Source organism: Myripristis murdjan, chromosome 12 (assembly GCF_902150065.1).
Source record: "Myripristis murdjan chromosome 12, fMyrMur1.1, whole genome shotgun sequence".
NCBI lineage: Eukaryota > Metazoa > Chordata > Actinopteri > Holocentriformes > Holocentridae > Myripristis > Myripristis murdjan.
The window spans coordinates 5,528,104-5,549,287 of record NC_043991.1 but is presented as its reverse complement, the minus strand read 5'-3'; the positions used below and the strand labels follow the sequence as shown (position 1 = coordinate 5,549,287).

Below are 21,184 nucleotides of genomic sequence, written 5' to 3'. Positions count from 1 at the left end.
ATTTGCTAATGCCTTGGCACCTATGTATAAATTATTTTGACATCCCTAGATCCAACATGATGATGTTGAATTATGCGAAAGTGAACACACACAAACTGGTGAAATGACTGCGATGAAGATGAGATGAGAAACCACAAAGGCTTCATCAAGGTTGAACGTATAGAAGAGATGCCAGAACACAGGGTAAAGATCAGCACAAGCGCAACTTCACCTGAATTGAACGACGCAAGACGAGACTTCAAGTGCTAATTACTAAGATAAGTGGGTAAAAATGTACATTAGGAATTCATCAAGGCAACAGCATATGGAATAAAAGAACTTTTGAAGTATATTTTTCAAGGCTTTAGACGCTCTATAGCGCCTGCCAGAGGGGAACTTGGAAGACTGATGAGATTCATTTTGTCTGACTGAGTTCCTTGACCTCTTATATAAAGACGAACAGGGTGTTGCTATTTACCCGACGTGTTTCGACTGCCAAACCCTGCAGTTTTTATCATAGGCGTTGCTGAAGCTTCATGTCAGCTGATTCGTTTGGGAATGGCTGTCCCGACAGTGCCAGGACAGCATCTCAAATGTCAGATTGTTGGTATGTCCCATTATCTCGATTTACCGTTTTTCTGGACCATTTTGCGAGATAATGGAAATGAAAGTAGCTCGATCGACTCCTCATTTAGAGGATATGAGGGGTTAGAGAGAGTTTGATGGGCTTTAACTCTTTTCCAGAGTACATATACACTATATTACCAAAAGTATTCGCTCACCCATTCAAATGATCAGAATCAGGTGTCCTAATCACTTGGCCTGGCCACAGGTGTATAAAATCAAGCACTCAGGCATGCAGACTGTGAAACAAGACATTTGTGAAAGAATGGGCCGCTCTCAGGAGCTCAGTGAATTCCAGCGTGGAACTGTCATAGGATGCCACCTGTGCAACAAATCCAGTCGTGAAATTTCCTCACTCCTAAATATTCCACAGTCAACTGTCAGCTCTATTATAACAAAATGGAAGCGTTTGGGAACAACAGCAACTCAGCCACGAAGTGGTAGGCCACGTAAAGTGACGGAGAGGGGTCAGCGGATGCTGAAGCGCATAGTGCAAAGAGGTCGCCGACTTTCTGCACAGTCAATTGCTACAGAGCTACAAACTTCATGTGACCTTCAGATTAGCCCAAGTACAGTACGCAGAGAGCTTCATGGAATGGGTTTCCATGGCCGAGCAGCTGCAGCCAAGCCACACATCACCAAGTGCAATGCAAAGCGTCGGATGCAATGGTGTAAAGCACGCCGCCACTGGCCTCTAGAGCAGTGGAGACGCGTTCTCTGGAGTGATGAATCACGCTTTTCCATCTGGCAATCTGATGGACGAGTCTGGGTTTGGAGATTGCCAGGAGAACGGTACATTTCAGACTGCATTGTGCCGACTGTGAAATTTGGTGGAGGAGGAATTATGGTGTGGGGTTGTTTTTCAGGAGCTGGGCTTGGCCCCTTAGTTCCAGTGAAAGGAACTTTGAATGCTTCAGGATACCAAAACATTTTGGACAATTCCATGCTCCCAACCTTGTGGGAACAGTTTGGAGCGGGCCCCTTCCTCTTCCAACATGACTGTGCACCAGTGCACAAAGCAAGGTCCATAAAGACATGGATGACAGAGTCTGGTGTGGATGAACTTGACTGGCCTGCACAGAGTCCTGACCTGAACCCGATAGAACACCTTTGGGATGAATTAGAGCGGAGACTGAGAGCCAGGCCTTCTCGACCAACATCAGTGTGTGACCTCACCAATGCGCTTTTGGAAGAATGGTCAAAAATTCCTATAAACACTCTCCTCAACCTTGTGGACAGTCTTCCCAGAAGAGTTGAAGCTGTAATAGCTGCAAAAGGTGGACCGACATAATATTGAACTCTATGGGTTAGGAATGGGATGGCACTTCAGTTCATAGTATGAGTAAAGGCAGGTGAGCGAATACTTTTGGTAATATAGTGTATCTCAGAAAACTGTCTCTATAGCTGTTGCCTATGATTTTACAGGCCATACTTGTAATCTGTGCCAGCTTGCCTTTGTTTTTCAAGTTGAGGACGTCCTGACTTAAAAGAATAAAAATGCTGCAATGGCCTCTTAAAAATGTACGCTGCATTAGATTTGAAGCATATAGTGTGTTGTCCAGAAAGGTTCCTAAATATTTAAAGTTCTCCACCATGTCTACAGACCAGACCAGTTCTTTTGTTTTTTTAATATTGATTTCCACCATCCCAGTAGTTCATCAGTATAATTAAAATGTGCTACTTCGCTCTCAGTGTTGTCCCTCTGTGTCAACCCAATCAGAGCCACATCATCAGCGTACATCTATACCTGAAAATATCAACCTTGAATTTGCATTTCGGTAGCGCAGATGGAAAATAAAACTGATGACAGGACATCCTGGATTAAGACAGTCTGTTCAGACAGGATACTGTTAACGAGACTTTCTCAGGACATTTATATCACCATGAACATCTGTCAAGACGCAGGACGGCTGGCTGAGTCCCTTCACCTGACTGACGGGAGGACACCCCGCGAAAATAGCTCAGATGGATTTACCAAATATTTAAGGATAATTCCCGTATTTTTCAACCAGAGCCTTATTTCTCCACCTTTTGGGTTTCAAATGACTGATAGGAACAATCATTTTTTAAAATTGGCCCAGTATTGAGCAAGATCGCTTCAGCCGGCAGCTGCGAAATGGGCTGCAGTGTAATCAAATTGTGACAACTGATGAAGACCAGGCCGGGACTCAATAGCACAACTCTGACAAAGAACAAAATTAAACTCAATCTTTACTTGCAGATCAGGTTACAAAAAGTAACAGAATCAGAATAAAAAATGCTTTATTGATCCCTGAGGGGGAAATTGGGTAACAGGCGAGTAATCAGGCAACATGTCCGGCAAGGAGAAGGCAAAAGGAAAGTTCAGGGGCAAACAAAGAGGCCTAATAACAGGCAAATAATCAGGCTTACAGGTCCAGAAGCGGGGAAGGCAAAGGCAAAGTCCAGGATAAACAAGCAGAGGTCTGATACACACCAGGAGGCTGATCACAATGCTAGGAGATAATGCTGGTGCACCAGGGACAAAGACAAAACCCAGAGACTATGTACACAGGCTAACAGGACACAGGGGCGTGGCTGCACAATGACAGTGGCGGGAACACACACACACACACACACACACACACACACACACACACACACACACACACACACACACACACAGGCAGGACGTGAAGGTATCTGAAACAAGAGGAAGGATGAGTAGGACCAAATACAGGGTGACCCAAAAAAACGGGAACTTTTTAACAATCCAGTAAAACCAAGAGTGATGGAAGAAAAATATTTTATTCATAGTAATTGAAACCTGAAAACATGCCATTTAAGAAACAATGATGGAATTTTCATTTTTTAAAAATTGTGCTGCCAATACGCACTTCAAAAATTCCCGTTTTTTTGGGTCACCCTGTAAAACCATGAAGGAATGACCACACGATGGAGAGGAACCCTACAGAGACATTTTTCTTAAGTCTAATAACACTCCAAGGTGTCTGCGCTCTTGAAGCAGCGTTTTCTTTTAGGTGAAAGTGCTCTGGTGGCTCTGATTTCTATTCCTCTTTGGCCGGCAGATGTAATCCCGGTCAACATGGTCACTGCAGGTCACAGATGGGAGTGTCTGGATCCATTTGTTGTTGAATCTACAACTTCAGTGTGTCCCAATCCTACAAAGCAAAGTGTGTCATTTCGTTGCCACAAGTCAGAAAAGCGCAAACGCATACTATTGTTGTTGTTGTTTTTTTTTTTTTATCTTTTATATAACTCTAAACTCTGTTTTCTGCCACTCTCATTCATGTTTCCGCCGTTGTTTTCCTTAAACAATTCAACTCACGCGAGATTTCAGAGCAATCCTTTCTATAATTTTGTCAGACACTGATAACAACAATCTGAACCTGTCAGTGGCAAAAACAAGCATTTTTAATAGATGTAATCTGACCTGTGTAAATGTCCTGTTTGATTACACTGCAGCCTGTTTGGCAGCTGCCGGCCTTGGTGTTCTCCCTCAATACTGGACTAGTTCCAAAAGTCATTTGTACCCCAAAAGATGGAAAAATGAGACTCGGGCTGAAAAATTCCAGAAAGACCCTTTAAGGTTAAGGTTTCAGACTGACCGCTCTCTCTGGTTGGACACTGATTATCCACTAATTGTCCAAATTTTGAAATATCCTCTTTCTGCACAACAGTGCTGCTGTTATAAACCGCTGCAGCAGCCCAGTGTCTCTCAACAATATCAAGCCATGCAGATCCCTCCGCAGATTAGAGGGTTAGAGCAGGATTACATCGCCTCTCACCTCCCATCCAAGCTAATCCGGAATTTTTACTTGGATGGAAAGACCCCGGATTTAAACTTCAGCTTTCTCAGACGACTGGAAAAAATTAGGTGACCTATCTGAGGATCACTGCATGATGTCCTTTGATCTAATGCTGCAGCAGTACGGTCTAAATTCAATTTCTGGAGATAGTTAGAAATTGGATATTTTATTATGAAGAGAATTACTTTAATGGGAAATAATAGTTGATCCTTAATTTAATTGAATTTATTAATGTGTTGTTTAATTTATTTTAAGACTATCTCTTTTGCGCTTTCACATGAAAATCTCTGTATTTTTATGATGTACTTGCCTCCAAGTCCTCCTTCACCTTTATGTCATTTGGAAAGACTTGAGAGGGAGACATTAACAAATCAGAAATGGCAAGGTATTCGAGTCTCTGCCAATAGCATTTCATTGTTTTTTTTAATCCACCCTGAAGATTTTTCCTCGATTTATACAGAATGGATGCAGGAATATCTCCTTTATGTCTCAAATGCAAAACAGAGCGCGGTGACATGGTTGTGTGCTAAGATACAGAAACAGTGGAGTGACTTAAAAGAGGGTTTCAGAGATTTTTGATTTCGCAGTTGAGATGGACCGCTTGTGCTTTTTTTTTTGCTGGGTTTCCCGGGCTGTTACATCAGAAACTGCAGCACGACGAGACTGTTTTCTTTTGTAAGCTTTCTGCAAGGAGAAAATAAAATAAAAAAAAAAAAACCCAAACAAACAAACAAACAAACAAACAAACCGTTTTAATGTTCTGGATCAAGGACTCAGCCTCAAGAAGAAAGAGCTCACATCCAGTGAATATTTAACACGCGCTGCTCCACAGAGGTTTTCTGTAAAGCGTGGGACTCGTGTCTTAACTCGTGACCCTCCTCTGGCTGCCTCATTATGAGGTGCTGCGTCTCTCTGCCCCGTCTGGCCCCTGGCGCCCTGACGCTTACACATTTTTGAAAAAGGTTTGTTTTTTTCCTCTCCTCATCTGCGCGATTATCTTTGACAATTTTGCTTAATTGTATCGATCCTAAGACTATCTCTCTCTCTCTTTCTCTCTCTCTCTGTGTGTGTGTGTGTGTGTGTGTTTGTTTGAGTGTACACATTTTCTCTCTCTCTCTCTCTCTATTTTATTTGTTATTTTGTCACTGCTGTAAATGTGGAAAAAGTTTCAAAAAAAAATTGTCAACACTGGTCAGCTTGTTGATGCGGCTTCCAGGCTCTGCAGCTCTCGCCTTGTTTTTGCTGCTACAGGAAATTGTCTACTTTCTCCCCCTGAGTAACAGGAGGTGACAGGTGCTGGGCTCCGGCGAGTGTGAGGAGAAGCGTGCCCTTTTCAAATCGCCTGTTAGTGAGTTAAGAGCCACTGGTTGCAGCTGGCTCTCCACTTGATCTTACACTGTTGCTTGGTAGCTGTGATGCCTCATTGAGCGGCTTTCTGCCCAGGCAATATTTATCTCCATTCCCCTTTCCTCAGGTTCTCACTTTCCTTAAACCTAAAGGTGTATAGACTGTGCCTCACAATGCCTTTGTCAGCTGGATAGTTTTCTGCACTGAAAAAACATACAGGACCAGATTCTGCACTGGATACTTGTAAACAGTTACTCAAAAAATGCAATTAAAACACTAACTAATCAAAATGTGGTTGATTACAAAGGGGTTACATCTGAATATATTTGTGCAGTAAAAAACTTATACTTAGAATATATCATTTACTCTGCTTTGCATCTTTTCTCCATGCAGCAATGTCCTCTTTTGGCCAGATTTCCAGACAACTGATTGATTTATTGGTTCTCCTTTTTGAATTTGCCCCCACCTCTCGGCTTGTTGTTTGTGATCTACAGACGTGGGGTTTGTTTCAGCGGCTGTGGCTTAAAAATCCAAACGTTCCGATCTTAATTCAAGTTCAACTGAAGAACTTTTAATAAAACTTTGACTGTCAGTGTTGGGTTCTACTGTGAGGTTTACACCGCCTACTTTAATTTATGTTTTTAGGACTTTTCAGCGTTATTGTCCAGTTTAAAACATTTGTTAGAAGAGCAATTAAAAAGTAATCAAATGTAATGTACTTTGATGAAGCCATTAAAATAGTTACATTACTTATTACATTAACAGGGTAACTAGTAACCTATTACATTTCAAAAGTAACCTTCCCAACACTGTGTGTCGAAGGGTTGCGGGTGCATCACTCATCCTCTCCCTGGCGTCATCAGCCAATCACGAGCCCCTCTGACTCTCTCACTTTCTGGCCCCATTCATAATTCTCCCTCAATCCTTTTAAGGCGCTTCCATGTATCCAATCAGAGTCCCTGCCTCCCACTCACCTGGCTGTCACTCTGTTCCTATATTTACATCATTCATTCATGTCTGTGCCGTCTTTCAGATGATTCGCCGCACGCCCCTCCGTCGCCCCGCCACCACCAGTGTAAAAGCTCTGGGGGGAAACATATCAGCCATCATCACCGCCACCCCCTTATCTATCCACCCATCTCTCATTTCCTGAATAAATCTGTTTTCTCACTCGGCATGTCTCTCGTTTATTTTCACGTTAGTCTTTCCTGACTGAATTACAGTTGTTAGAGGACACCAGGAAAAAGACTCCACAATTACGCCGTCTAGTTTTCAGTTCTGTTATCTGTTTCTGGCTTATAAGGATTCAGTTTAATCTGCTTTGCCTGCATTTCCTTGATGGTTCGAAGGAAAGGTCAGGGTTCAAACCTGGGATAATCAAGATTAATCCCAGGTCTGACCCCTTAATATCAATAATCAAGATTATTGACGATGATTGAGTTTGTAATATCTAGGATCTGATGCATCATTTGCTTCTGTCCATAAGAAACAGCGCTCCAGTTTCATGGCCTAGGATTCATCCACATTTATCAAACAAATGAATTTATGAAGATCAACACCCTTTCAAACGTTGCATAGTCCAGTTGAATAAAAGAAAAACATCATACAATGGGGGTTTTGTTTGAAGAGCCTTAAGGATGAAAAAAAAAAAAAAAAATATATTCAAATGTTACAATACAAAACTCTCAAAAAACCTTTAAAAACAGTCAACCTACTGTCTTTTTATACATAAATCCACATGCCAAATCAAATCTGAGGCAACGAAATGCTCTTCTGAGCGGCGCACAGTAGATCTAAAGATTTGTTTTTCTTCTTTTTTGTGTGTGTGTCTGTGTGTGTGTGTGAGATTGTTTTATGTCTTCCTGTTGGAAAGCGCTTTGTGCTCCGTGCTTGATAAAGTTTCCTATCAACCAAAAAGCTCATTTCTCTTGCCCTGAAGGACAAATATGTGTGTCTCCTGTCTACCTGAGATCATGGCTGAAGGTAGTTCCTCCTGTTCAAATGCAAGTTTTGCAATCGAACACAGTCAGACCATATTCATAATCTGGCATCCCTAATATGATGCCTTCATGTCCTGTTAAGTGCATTTCTCAGACAAAATGCTGAGCGGGCTGAGCACCATACAGGATCGAGCGGCTCCTCCTCACAGCCCGAGAGTCAGATACCTCAGCTTCGTCACACCCTCATGTGTCTGATCCTGCTGAAAAACGCGCTGATTAAAAGCCAAAAGCATCCTTCTCTGTCAGCGTTTGACGTGAGGGATGGTGACACAGTTCAAAAGATGTCTAAGGCAAAAGACCTTTAAGCTCAAGAGTGGAGTTTGATTCCTGTTTCCAGCGAGACTTTTCATGCATGTGTGACCGAGACCGTGTCCATTGTCCATTTTGTAGCCTTAAAACTAACCTTTCCCTAACCTTAACTAAGTGGTTTTGTCACCTACATGTAACCATGTGACCTGCCGAGCCAGAAAGTCCGATTCGTCTCTTTCTGATGGCTTTTGGCGTTAGAATCAGACGTGGAAGGGCCGTGACCGAGCTGCAGTATTTGACGTCCTGGGAATGAGAATGTGTTAAATCAAGCATCTTGTAACTTTTAGAGGATTTCTCTCACCTCACCTGTGGATCCTGGCCCGATCCCATTCTCATCACAAGAGCAATGACTCAGTCCTCAAAGTTTTAAAACACTGACATGTGTGTGCTTGCTGTTTTTGATCTGAAATGTCTCAGTGATGAAGTGATTAAAACACCTTCCCTGTGAGCCTATTTTCATCAGTATCAGATTACGACATGTTTTATATGGCTGCTTGTTTCATAGTATGGAAAGTATTGTGCCAGGTTATCATTATGTTCAATTGTTAATTCTGAAGAAATTATCTTTCACTGGGGTCTCAACAACTCAGGTCATAGGAATCAGGGTCATCATCATCATCATCATCATCAAGGTCATAGTGATGGTTTTATATTTCCCTCAAAACTAACAGAAAACAACTAAGGTCTATTGGCTGTGTGAATTTTGGTAATGCTTTACATGACCAGTATATCTGAATATGCAATTTTATATCTGAATTTGGAGTTTTTATTACTACAATAACATTGAATGCCATTGCATAACTACTTTAAGCTCTTTCCAGGAGTTGGTGGACAATTAAGTGTCTAATGAACTAATTTTCCATCCTGGTCTCTCCTTAAATATTAAGTAAAAAAAAAAAAAAAAAAAAACGTGTCGCTGGGGGATAAAAATAGTATTTCCTATTTTCCTCAGAGCTGTGGTTTGAAGGACCCTGCAGATTGCACAGAGACAGGCATGTACAACAAAACGTGACAGGTCATGATAAACTGGGCGAATCTGAAAATCAAGATGACAAGCCACCGTGTGCTTTCAACTGCAATTAGTGTATTTTCCCCTGTTTTGATTGTTTTGGTTTAGATTGTTATGACCCTGCTTATCATGTGACAGTACTAATTAGTGTCATCTATGCAAGGCTGTTTTCCTCCTGCAGCGCATTTAATACTCCTAATGCTCTGGCCTTTGGTTGCAACCTGATGGAGATGAACTGCATCAAAAAAAAAAAAAAAAAAAAAAAACTGCAAATCATTTAATAAATTTGTTTTTATACGGAAGTTGTGCTATTTGTTTCTGGTTAACAAAGTAAAATCAATCAGGATTCTAGTTTTAGTTGTCAGCATTTTTTTTTTTTTTTTTTTTTCAAATTTGGCAGCACATACATCCAATGCTCTGTTTTATGATGATTTATTGTCATCTGAGTTGTTTTTGCTATATTTGCCTCTGAATATTGGAATTGTATTTATTTCCTAACTCACAGATCACTGGGGATTACAAAGATCACACTGGTTTCATCTGCATTGCTTGTTTTAGATAGGACAGATTGTGTCAAACACACAATTTCCCTGGAAAATATGACCACTCTTTCTTTTTTTTCTTACAAAACTATTTCCCTTCCCTCTGTCTCATTAGTGTGAAGAACTCCTCTTGGTGCCCTTCTTTGTAAAACTGGTGACATTATCGTACGACGCGCACAGAGGACTGTCACTCTGACGGGCTGTGACAGCAACATGAGAGCACCGGGATGTTTGTCATACTTTGTCTTAATGAGCTGCCACACAGCCGGGGTTACCCTCCACGCTGACACACTGCTCTCTCATCTGCTCTCTCTTTCATCTTCGAATTGAGATCTATCTCTCCATCTACCTGTCTGTCTATCTGTCTATCTATCTGTACGTCTGTCTGTCTCATTTTCTGGCAATAACAACTATATGTACCCTGCTTTACTTTTTTAATCTCCGTCTATTTGATCATGACGGCAGCTGTAAAACCATTCCCAGTATGAACGCCGTTTTATTTTATTTTTTTTCCTAGTTTATTTTTATTACAATAATTTTCAGCAAAAGCATTCTCTTATCGCCTTCCCTCAACCTGTGGAAGGAAGCCAACTCCGTGAAGTAAGTGACCTTGTCGCTTTTGGCCCACATTATCGGGCGGGTGCCATGGAGAGGGTCCACTAATGCACACTAATCCCCCAACACAATGACCCCAATCCCTTAAATCTGTCAATAGGGAAGCTGATGCTGCAGATTAGAGATCTTCTGTAATGATACTGAAGGACTCTCCTCTCATCCAGTTGTTTGCAAGACAAACTCACTTTTTTTTGATTGAAATACTTCCATTATATGGCAAATGTCATATGTGCTTGTATCATTACATTGGTCACCATTATAAAGGGCTCTCAACCAATGAAACGATGATCCACAGCCTTTCAAGACAAGCGTGCATGATGAGGATGATTAGTTGAACTGCTCTTCTTGAACCACCATAAAGCAAAACATCTCGTATAGACAGTCTGGAGCATTTGTCTGATGTTTAGTTCCTCATTTGGGAAACTAAGCTATCGGCTAAAGTGATGGCTGAGGAAGGAAGTAAGCAAAATTTTTGATGACCAGACACAGTGAAAAAAAAAAAAAAGTTCTCAGTTTTATGTCTTATTGATCACATTCCTCTGATCTTGAATTCTCATTTCTGCATCCTCGCTGATGGTACAGCAGGTCTGCAATCAGAGATGCCGGACCACGATGCACTGCGGAGACCACTTTGAATCACCGCTTATCTCCGAGGCAAATTTGTTTACCTTTCCCACGGCTGTTGCACATTTAAATTGACAGGGAAAAAAGTGAAGACCCCTGGAAGGAAAATTTGAGTTGGGGAGGGTGAGGGGAGGCATGTTATTAAAATTGCTTTTATCAAAATTCCAAATCCGGTCGATGCTGTTGTGCAGCGGGGAGCGGCGATGCGTGCTGCCATCGCCACAGCTGCCGGTTGCTGAGGCGCAGGGCATCAGATTATCTGGGCTAGTTTAAGCTGGGTATAGCATTCACGCATGACAGATCCTGGAATGTAATTTAGAGATGTGTGGCCGTGGACAGAGATGGCAAAAAAAAAAAAAGGAGACAGTGAAAGAGAGACAAATGATTCAGGAGAGTACATGAGCCCACGTAGGTGATAAATACCTGTAAATCCCTGAACGCTATGCTATCATAATACATAACATGAAGATTACCCCCTCTTTGTTTGCCTTAGTCTTTGTCCTATCTTTCTGCTATTCTGGGAGTAACAGGTTTTTCCTTTAAATTATTTGTGAACAATAAAAGCCATAGGATCACAGGAGCCCAGTATTGGCAGATGTGTCAAATACTGCCCTGTATTCGTTGCATGTCGCTGAGAGACGATATCACTCCTCAGGCAGTCTTAAATCATTGATTACTAGTCTATAAAATCCCTCTGATGCATAGCATACATGTATGCTACAAAAAAAAAAACAATAAAGTATGTGCCCTTATGTATAATGTTTGTTTTATATGCCAGCAGTGATTAAAGGAATAACTAATGGGAAGTATCGTATATGACAACAACAACAAAAACAACAACAACAGCAACAAGCAGTGTGTCCATTTGTTATTTATTGATAGAATGTCAAAGGAATTACACACATCACATCTTGGTTTATAAAACAGGAGGTTGTTGCATAGACAAGGCATCATCCATCTTCATTTACACATGAAAAATCCTGTTCTGGAATATGCATTGTCTTTTGTCAAGAGACCAAGAATATATATTTATTTATTTGTTTTTTGTTTGTTTGTTTGTTTGTTTGTTTGTATAACTAGGCCCTCAAGGCCTGCAGCCCAAGCTGACTCCATTCAGACCGCCGCATGGACTGTATTTGAATGGCATGCATTTGATTTGAATAAACACTGAGTGAAGAGAAGACTGTGGTGGACGATCACTCAAAATAATTTCAGAAATGTTGCGTATTCTCTGAGAAATTGCACAAACTTGTCAGGTGTTCTGCAGAGGAATCATTAAAAAAAAATTAAAGTACAAAAGGCTGGAAAGCATAACATTATTTACAAGAAATAATCTGCCCCATACTGCATTTACCCTGACAACTAGATATTTCTGAAGCTATTACTAGAGCATTAATTGTACAAAAGTGAAAGGAAATTAAAGTTTATCATTTGTCTGCAGTTATAAATGTATAAATAACAGTATAAATAAATATGTGTTATTTACAGCACCAGATCTGTGGAGCATTTTTCAAATACATCAATCGTGCATTTAGAGGATAAAATCTTCCATTTAATTTGGATTATACTGAAGCTGTGTACACCAATATATACTCTATTTACTGTCTCCAAGGGAGCACTCTTCTTACTTACATAAAATGTCTCTATCCTAATCTTCTGAATAAATAGATCTACTAATCCTCTCAATAAAGATTTGTTGAACACAAAAATCACTTTGTCATATTTTCTTTTGGACAAGCCATGCTAAAACATATTCATATTCATTTTGTTGCACCCATCCACACACACACACACACACACACACATGCACATATACATCAACAAACACACTGGGTCTATCCCACTGGTTTCACTACAGGCCAGGGCATGTCAGGTAACGGTGTTTGGGGCTCCACAGGGATTGGCTGCTGATGTTGCTGCTGCTGCTGCTGGTTGCTCCAGTTAAAGTCCACGCCGTTTTTCTTCAGTGCAGCCAAATGCTTGATATCCAGGGTGGTGAAGGTGGTGAACTGGACCTGGTTCCTCTTACTGGTGGGGGAATGGAGGGGCTCGCTGCGCTGGGGTCTGGCCAGCAGAGTGGCCGAGCGGCACGCCATGGGATCGACGACCTTTGTTTGAATCAGCTGCTGCGAGCTCGTCCTGCTGCGGCCCAGAGTGGCCGTTCTCTCTGGGACGGCGGCGGCGCTCACCGAGTTCAGGCTGTTCTCCAGGCTGCGGTGGCCGATGGAGTCTAAGGAATGGTGGGACTCCAGAGGGCGGTGAGCTTCCCGTTTCAGCGTGGACACCTGAGCTGGGGCGCCCGGGGTCGGAGCACCGTGGCTGTTGCCTCCCAGCCACACCCAGTCATGCTTGTGGTCCTTCGGGTCCCCAGTGGGGGGTGGGGCTGCGTGTATGGGGGTCTTGTGACTCCGGAAACAGAGGTTGTACGAGGCACAGTTGAGCAGGAAAGCCAAGATAGCCACGCACGAGACCCCCACCAAGGCGTACATGCCGATCTCCAAATCTGACATCGCTCTGAATGTCCTGATGAGATCGCTCTCGATTATTTTGGGCGCTTTGGGCTTGGGAGGCTCCTTCTTAGGTGGCGGGTCTGCTTTGGGAATGTCCTGTTTAGGGGGTGAATCTAGCATGTTTCCGTAGCTTCTCTTCGACCCATCTCCTGCACCCACTTCCAGTGTTTTATCGATACCAGGCCCACTAGTGCCCAGTGTCTGATCTGTGCCAGGTCTGCTCACGGACGTGCCACTGGTGCTGACTGTATAGGTGGTGTCACTGGTGGCTCTGGTAGAGGTTCCAATCCACACCACTTGTGGTTCGACATATGTGGTGGTTGACTGTGTGTCTGAGGTGGTCGTCTCGGCTAAGGTGGTCTCTCGGTCAGGCGAAGTGCTTCTGAACAACCATCTGTCCCTGCCCCCGTTCGTCATCGTACGCTGGGATGTTACAACCACCTTGCGCTCTCCTGTCACTTCGGATGCATCGCCGTCGTAGTCTTTATTTCTATCTGCACCAACGCCACTACTCCCAACTCGTAATCCTGGGTCTTTGGTGTCGGTCTGGATGTTGATCTTGAGAAGCCCCATGCCCACGGCCAGCTTGCTCTTCCTCTTGGACTTCTGGCATTCCTCACAGATCCTCAGCTCCACTCTCACTAGCACCCCCTGGCCTTCGCCTTCACCCTGCGCCACCACAAACGTGGACTGTGGGGTGCGGCGAACGGTGGCTACCCCCTCGTCTGGAGTGGAGACCGTCAGAGAGTAGATGCTGCGGTCAAACAGCTCCAGAGGAGTCACGGCACCATCGCTGAACTGAACCCAGCAGCTGACCACCGCTTCCTGCACAGGGTGGGAGTTTGGAGAAAGAAAGAGAGAAAGAAAGAAAAAGAGAAAGCAGTTTATATGATGGCAGAGCAATGCAGAGTCCACATGCAGAAAAGTAGGTCAAAACAAACGCAACAAATCAATATTTTGCCCCAGCACTGAACGAAAGTAATTGACATATGCATGTATGCCGATTCCTCTCTACATATGCACTGGCATACATACCTAATGGTCCAGTGCACGAGTTACTGTTTAACACGTGCATGCTTTTACAGTTTTGAAATTCTCAATTTGCTCTGTTGTATTTTAATATTCTGCATTATATTGCCACAACTGTTTATAGCCTATGGCAGTTTGTGAATAATTAAGTAGGGTGCTGTAGTCTCATAAATCAATGTCATACAGTGCTATAGTGTGAAATATAATTTAACTATAGTGGATAAAATGATGAATATAGCAGATGTAAATATTTAAAAAAAAAAAAATAAAAAAATAAAAAAAGGATAGAAATGGGAAAAAAGAATATGATTAAAAGACAATTTGCTGATCCAGTCACATTCATAGAGAATGGCCTGTTTCCTGTTATTAAAGTAAGGCACTGGATCACCACAGACGCAGCCTATATTTTGGTTTTGAATACATTATGAGTGGCCTTGAGCAGTACATTACCAACTTGCCATCACAGAAACAAATGGCCGGTCATGTGCGCTGTTTTTTTTTTTTCCTAATAGATTAGTATTGATGAGTACGGGCTGGCCACTGTGACATTGCAGGTAAAATGGACTGTCGTTCAAACAGCTATGGACTGCCTAATTGTTGCCCCATGCCCGCGCTGGGGAGGCGGTGCAGAATGGGCTCGCTGCCATGGCTAAATGTGTGAGTGAACTTTTAAAATGATCATTTGTGCACCCTGTCTGCCTCTGGCTCTCTCTCACAGCACGCCTGCTGTAAATGATGGTCTGGACTGTGAGCACAATGACTTTGCCTTCTGAGAGGCAAAGAGAATTCACAAATGTTACTGGACCCACAGGGACAGTTAAATGTGGCCTATTGTTGCCATTCTTGTTATCCAAATCCTCTTTGCAGAAGTCCGTCTTTTCTTGCTTGAAAACAAACATTTAGGACACACTGATAGCACAGATGCAATTTCATCATGTTATGTTAAAAACGCAAAGTCAAGCGACTACTGAGGTTTACAGTAAAGACACGCGATGTTGAAAATGGTGCATCAAGTGCTTGCATTGTATTATTTATTGTTTGTTTGTTTGTTGTTGTTGTTCATGTGGGAATTTTCTGTAAGTAGTAGACATAATTATGTCCTTACAATATAAAGACTTAGAAAATAATGCCACAAATGACAACCTGATGATGATGATGATGATGATTCTTCTTCTTCTTTTATTATAATTACATTTAGGATTATTATCATTAGTATTATCATCCTCCTCCTCATCATCACTGTCATCATTATTATTATGACAGTATTATGACTCCTTGTCTGTCCTTGTTATTATTGTCATGCATCTGCATTTATGCTTTCTTAGTGGCTAGAAAAATTTTCAATTGACAAAAATTAAAATTTAATTTAATTAATTAATTCAAGTTCTGTAAAGATGTAAATCATGAAGTTCACAGAGCCTATTTCTTCCTGTTTTTAAAAACAGCAAAACTTTTAATCATTATGCATTACAGAACAGATTATTTCCAACCTAAATAATAATAATAATAATAATAATAATAATAATGATAATTGTTGCCCTGGAAATATTGGCTCCTGTGTTTAAAGCCGTGATGAATGTATCCTGTGACAACAATGACCAGATTCTACTTTTGTTTTCAGATTTGAATGTTACTCCACATCATAAATCAAAATGCTGATTAATAGAAAATAATGGATCTGCAACTCTCCACAAGAATATTCATGAGCTGCCAGACAAAGTAACGGAGCTGGAGCTGTGAAGGTCGAGGTGATCATGCATCACCTCGCTTGTCAAGAGAGGCTTGTTGTACACTGGTACACAAGATCCTCCAACCGAACTCCCACAGCAGCGAGGGATCCACGCTTCTTCCTCCCAGAGATGCAGGTTCATTTCATTATCCCTGCTCTGAGTAAGCGCTATTATTATCATTATTAATATTCCCCATTTGTCACTGCATCATGCTTGGTTGTATCCTTAACATGGGTGGAACCAACTACATTTCATCTAATGCATCATTTTTCAACCATTCTTTTTCTGTGATGACTCTATGACTCGTGACAGTGAAAGATTTGCAGAAGTTATTGTAAAACACCTGCTGCTAATAGTCAACCGGTGCATCTAATTCAACTGTTATCACACCACTGAATGGACATTATCAGTGGTAATCCCCCCCACCAGTTTGGGTTAGCAGGTCCCTACTGCAACTCCTAATGAGTCAGAGGTTTTTTTTTTTATCATCTATTTCTATTGTGACTCACTCTTAACCACTCAAACATTAGCTTTTGTTAGGTTAGCCTTCATTAGCTACTTGCGTAAGGTTGGAAAAGGGTCTTTGTTAGGGTTGGGAAAGGGACTGTCATGATGGTTAAGTTTTGGAAAAGGTCATGGCTAAGGTTACAACCCCAAACCCCTCTGTGACCGACTTGGTTGGTCTTTATACTGCATTATGCTACATGTGGCTCCAGGGTCCTGTTTGATTGGTTAAGACAGATTGATGACAGGAATAGATGACCACAGCGTGTGACCCACTAGAAGGTGCAGCAGGGACCTACTAACCCAAACCTGTCGGGGCGATTATGACTGATAACGTCCATTCAGTGGCGTGAGAACAGTCGAATCGAGTGACCTTTCATTGTCAGCCGCTCCGTAAGAGCCTCAGTCCCAGTGCACGGCGGTACATTAGTAATCCAAAAAGCTTTTTAAAAACTTAAATCAATTAAAACATGATGGAGCGCAGTGTGGTCTCTGAACTCTTAAGCTGGTGCCAACAGAGCAGCCAGTCCACCAGCCTCAGCAGACCTATGATAAAGTGCTCAATTATAAATCTGATCATTAAGATCAATATTTAAGTCTTACATTAGTTTGGACTACTTAAAGTTAGATCAGTGAACACTTAGACTGAAAATCTTTTCTAATCTAAGCGTGCACAGCATTTTCAGTTGGCACTTGGCACTTTATGCCTTTGCTTTATTATATATGCATTTGTGGGTGTTCCAAGGCTGGAGAACAAAATAGGATGGAAATATTGAAACTGTCCATGAATGTGATTTATCAGCGCCAGAGGCTCTCAATTATCTGCCCTTGCTATTTTGTGTTGTGCTTGTTTTTGTGCACTTCTGTCACTTTGTTCTGACTCACTGTTGACTGGTTAATTCTAAGCAAGCTTTCTGTAAAGCCCCTTGAGACATGTCTGTGATGAAAGACTACTTAAACAGGCAACAACATGGCTGCAGTGGTAGCAGCCCAGCGCACTGTCAAAGACGGAAATAGCCAATAAATATTACCCGGAAACGGAGAAAAGAACACGGTGCACTCTCACCTTTGATAATTAATCACAGCCCACACTAATCTGAGTGGAGTGTGTTTGTGCTCTTGGGTAAGCTCATTAATAAAACCTCGTCTGTAGTGCATGTGGGCAGTCTAATGCTCGTCCATGGCAGTGGATCAGAGGCTCCAAACAGACAATGAAATGACTTGGTGTAGCTCTAAAGTACACCGGCACAACAGTGAGAAATGACAGCTTTATTTTCAAGAACAAAGTGACATGAGAACCACAGTGGGGGAAAAAAAGCAAAAAAAAAAACAGACAGCCTGCTCAAAACAAAATTATCAACTTCATTCTACTCAACTATGACCTATTTATTAGCAATGGCTGTGCTTAATGGTTTATGGACCGCTGCTGACAACATATGCAGAGGCTTTGATTCTGGCAGCTATTAGTTTTGCAGACTTTAAAGTTGGGAGTTCATGATTTTTGTAATTTATCTGCACCTGAGTTCATTTGCATGGTTAGTCTTTGCAAAAATCTCGTACATATTCGACCAATTGTGCCCACCCTTTTATTTCTCTCACTTTCAGGAAGCCAGACTGGTAATGGTGGAATAAATTTAATTGCAGCTTTATCTTATCTGATGTATTTACTTGTTATGAATGTAAAGTTTTCATTTATAGGGCATGACCTACTCCATTTCTATCAGCTGCCTACCAGTTTGTAATTTTATCTCTGATTTCTCATTTCTTATTCTTAGAAACTTATCAGTATCCATTTATGCTGTCCAAACAATATAAAAGATCAAGATTTTCCAGATGTAATTTAATCTTTTAATCTTACACAGTCTCTGATAGCACGCTCAGTCACGTCATCACACTTTACAGACAAACACACAGTATCCATGAAGTGTTTGTTATAGCTATGTGCTGTGTACCATCTTTTCGAATGTAAGACAACTTGCAGCTTAATTTAGATTGGATTTCGCCGTCCCATCTGGACTTCAACAACAGTCTTATTGACTCAGCAGATATGAGTGAGTCAGTGCCAGCGGTAAACATAGCAAATCATGGCAGAAATTAAAGGTACAGTGCATGGGATTTACATGCAGTAAAAGACAGTAATGGGATGTAATAATCAAAAACATGCCTTTTATTAGTGTTTAAAAATAAGAAATTAAAAATTGTAGTGTTTTAATGAAGTTAGATTCAAGGACCTCCGTAAGGTCCCGGTTTTATTTATTTATTATTAGTTATTTATTATTATTATTATTATTATTATTATTCATTCATTCATTTTCTAAACCGCTTATCCTCACAAAGGTCGCGGGGATTATTATTATTATTATTATTATTGTTATTATTATTATTATTATTATTATTATTATTATTATTTATATTATTATATCTTAGTTTAACAGCATCTGTATATTTCATATTTACACCTGTATATTTCATATCTCATATTGTTAGATTTTTTTTTACTGTATATAGTCTTTATTGTATATATTTCCGCATTTATTCTATCTTTATTGTATATATTTCTGCATTTATTCTATCTTTATTGTATATGTTTCTGCATTTATTCTATTTAATTTTATTTATGTTTCTATTGATGCTGCTGTAACATAAGAACTTCCCAGTTTGGGATCAATAAAGTAAATCTATCTATCTATCTACCTATCTATCTATCTATCTTTTACATGTGCTGCCATGTTGCTTTGCCACGTTTCTACTCAAACAAGACAAACCAACCCAAAGGTCACCTTGCGATGAACACGTTTTTCTACTTGCAAGTGGCCGATAGAATAGAAAAGAAGAATATCGGTGCATCTTTTCTTCAATGGAAATAGCTGAAGATGACCAAAAGTGTTCAGAGCAATGCAGAAATTGTGCGTTTGTGTTTTTGTGTCATGATGTGGGACATAAACCATCGCAATGCCTGCAGTGTATCTCTGTTTTTGCTTCATATAAAATCACGACTTCTGAAGTAGAAATCCACAGACTATTCCCAAAAATCTCTCAAGGACTCCAACACCTCTACCATCTTTGTCTACTGAGTTCCAATAAATCTTTATAGCAGGAACTACAGCGCATTTTCTCCCTCTCTTTCCCTGAATGCTGTGTGATTTACACTCAATCTTCCTTTCAACCGTCACAGCATAATGTACAGTGCATTCACAGCAACTCTCTCTCTCTCTGCAGAAAGCACAAGCCAGAATCACAACCCTTTTTTTTCCCCCTCCTCCAAACACACTTAGCGCTTTACCTATATTTACAGTTACATCCATAGCTAATAGGGCAAAAGCTCATCCCCGGGATAAAAGGATGAATGTTCCTTGTCAGCGTACACAATTGGCTGCTTGCATTTGGGGTGCACTCCTGGAGGAAGATAATGTGAAATGCATACAGCAAAACACACCATTCTGAAGGGAAAACTCAGCCGGTGCATATCAAGCACACACACCTTACGCTTGCAAAGTGGTTTCACGGGACACGAGCAAATTTCATGGCTCGTCCTGACATCATTAGCTCCTATATGGGCAAGGAGCACTTTACAGGGGACACGGTGCAATTTTGGCATTAAAAATTAAGCTTGTACCTCCACCTACTCCAACCACATCTTTCTGTGTGCAGACGCTGGTGTGTGTGTGTGTGTGTGTGTGTGTGTGTGTGTTTTTTTTTTTTTTTTTTTTTCTCTCTGCTGTTGTGGCTTTAGTTGGCCAAGGTGCACCCACACACCTCTCAAAATTACAGACATCCCTTTTATGTATGTTATGCTTGCCTATTTCACTTTGATACACATTCTTCAAACAGTCCACAAGTTTACATGCACATCAAAAGGCAATTTTGATGCGATTAGGGCAATAATACAAGCAAGACGGCGTCTGTGCTGGGCTACTTTAAGGAGAGATTCTAATACCTCCAATACCTGTCATCTACAGCAGCCGAGGGCCTCCTCTACTGAAACTCTCCTCCGGAAAAAAAACAGCCCAAAGGCCATTTGCACAGCAGCTTATTACAACCTATAGTTACATTTTAAAGCTAAGCGACCTCTAGTGGTTCTGTAAATAACAACACTATAGTGCAGAATTAAGGGAGCGTCAAAGTCTGTGTAAAGAAGTTGACGGCTCGGCTAATGTTTCGTAACCTTGACCATGACCTTTTCCTAACCTTAACCAAGTATTTTTAGTGGCTAGTAAGCTAACGTTTGGTAATACAGTAGTCCCTCGCTGTAATGTGGTTCACCTTTCGCGCATCTCGCAGTTTCGTGGATTTTTTTTTTGCATTTTTGCAGTCTTTTTTTTTTTTTTTTTTTTTACTTTTTTTCTGCGAAGGTTTGAACTTTGAGAGTGTTTAAACAAGAGAGAAAAGTGAGAAAATGTTATTGCCTGTCTGAGAAAAGTGTATAAAGTGTGTAGTGAGGGGTTTTACAGCCTTAAAACATCTAGAATAATTGTAAAAAAATAAAGCTGACTACTTCGCGGATTTCGCCTATTGCGGGTTATTTTTAGAACGTAACTCCCGCGATAAACGAGGGACCACTGTACTGATTAGGA

The 21,184-nt window shown here is 41.2% G+C and overlaps 1 protein-coding gene across 2 annotated transcripts in view; it reads right to left on the bottom strand.

Annotated features, from left to right (window-relative positions):
- Positions 1–11,690: 11,690 nt before the first annotated feature.
- LOC115369531 (transmembrane protein 132C) overlaps positions 11,691–21,184 on the bottom strand; it is a 72,715-nt gene continuing 63,221 nt past the window's right edge. For both annotated transcript variants that reach the window (XM_030066164.1, XM_030066163.1), the window contains one exon: positions 11,691–14,172. In XM_030066164.1, coding sequence (XP_029922024.1) covers positions 12,673–14,172 — 1,500 coding nt within the window. In that variant the 3' untranslated portion in view covers positions 11,691–12,672. The remainder of the gene's footprint in view (positions 14,173–21,184) is intronic.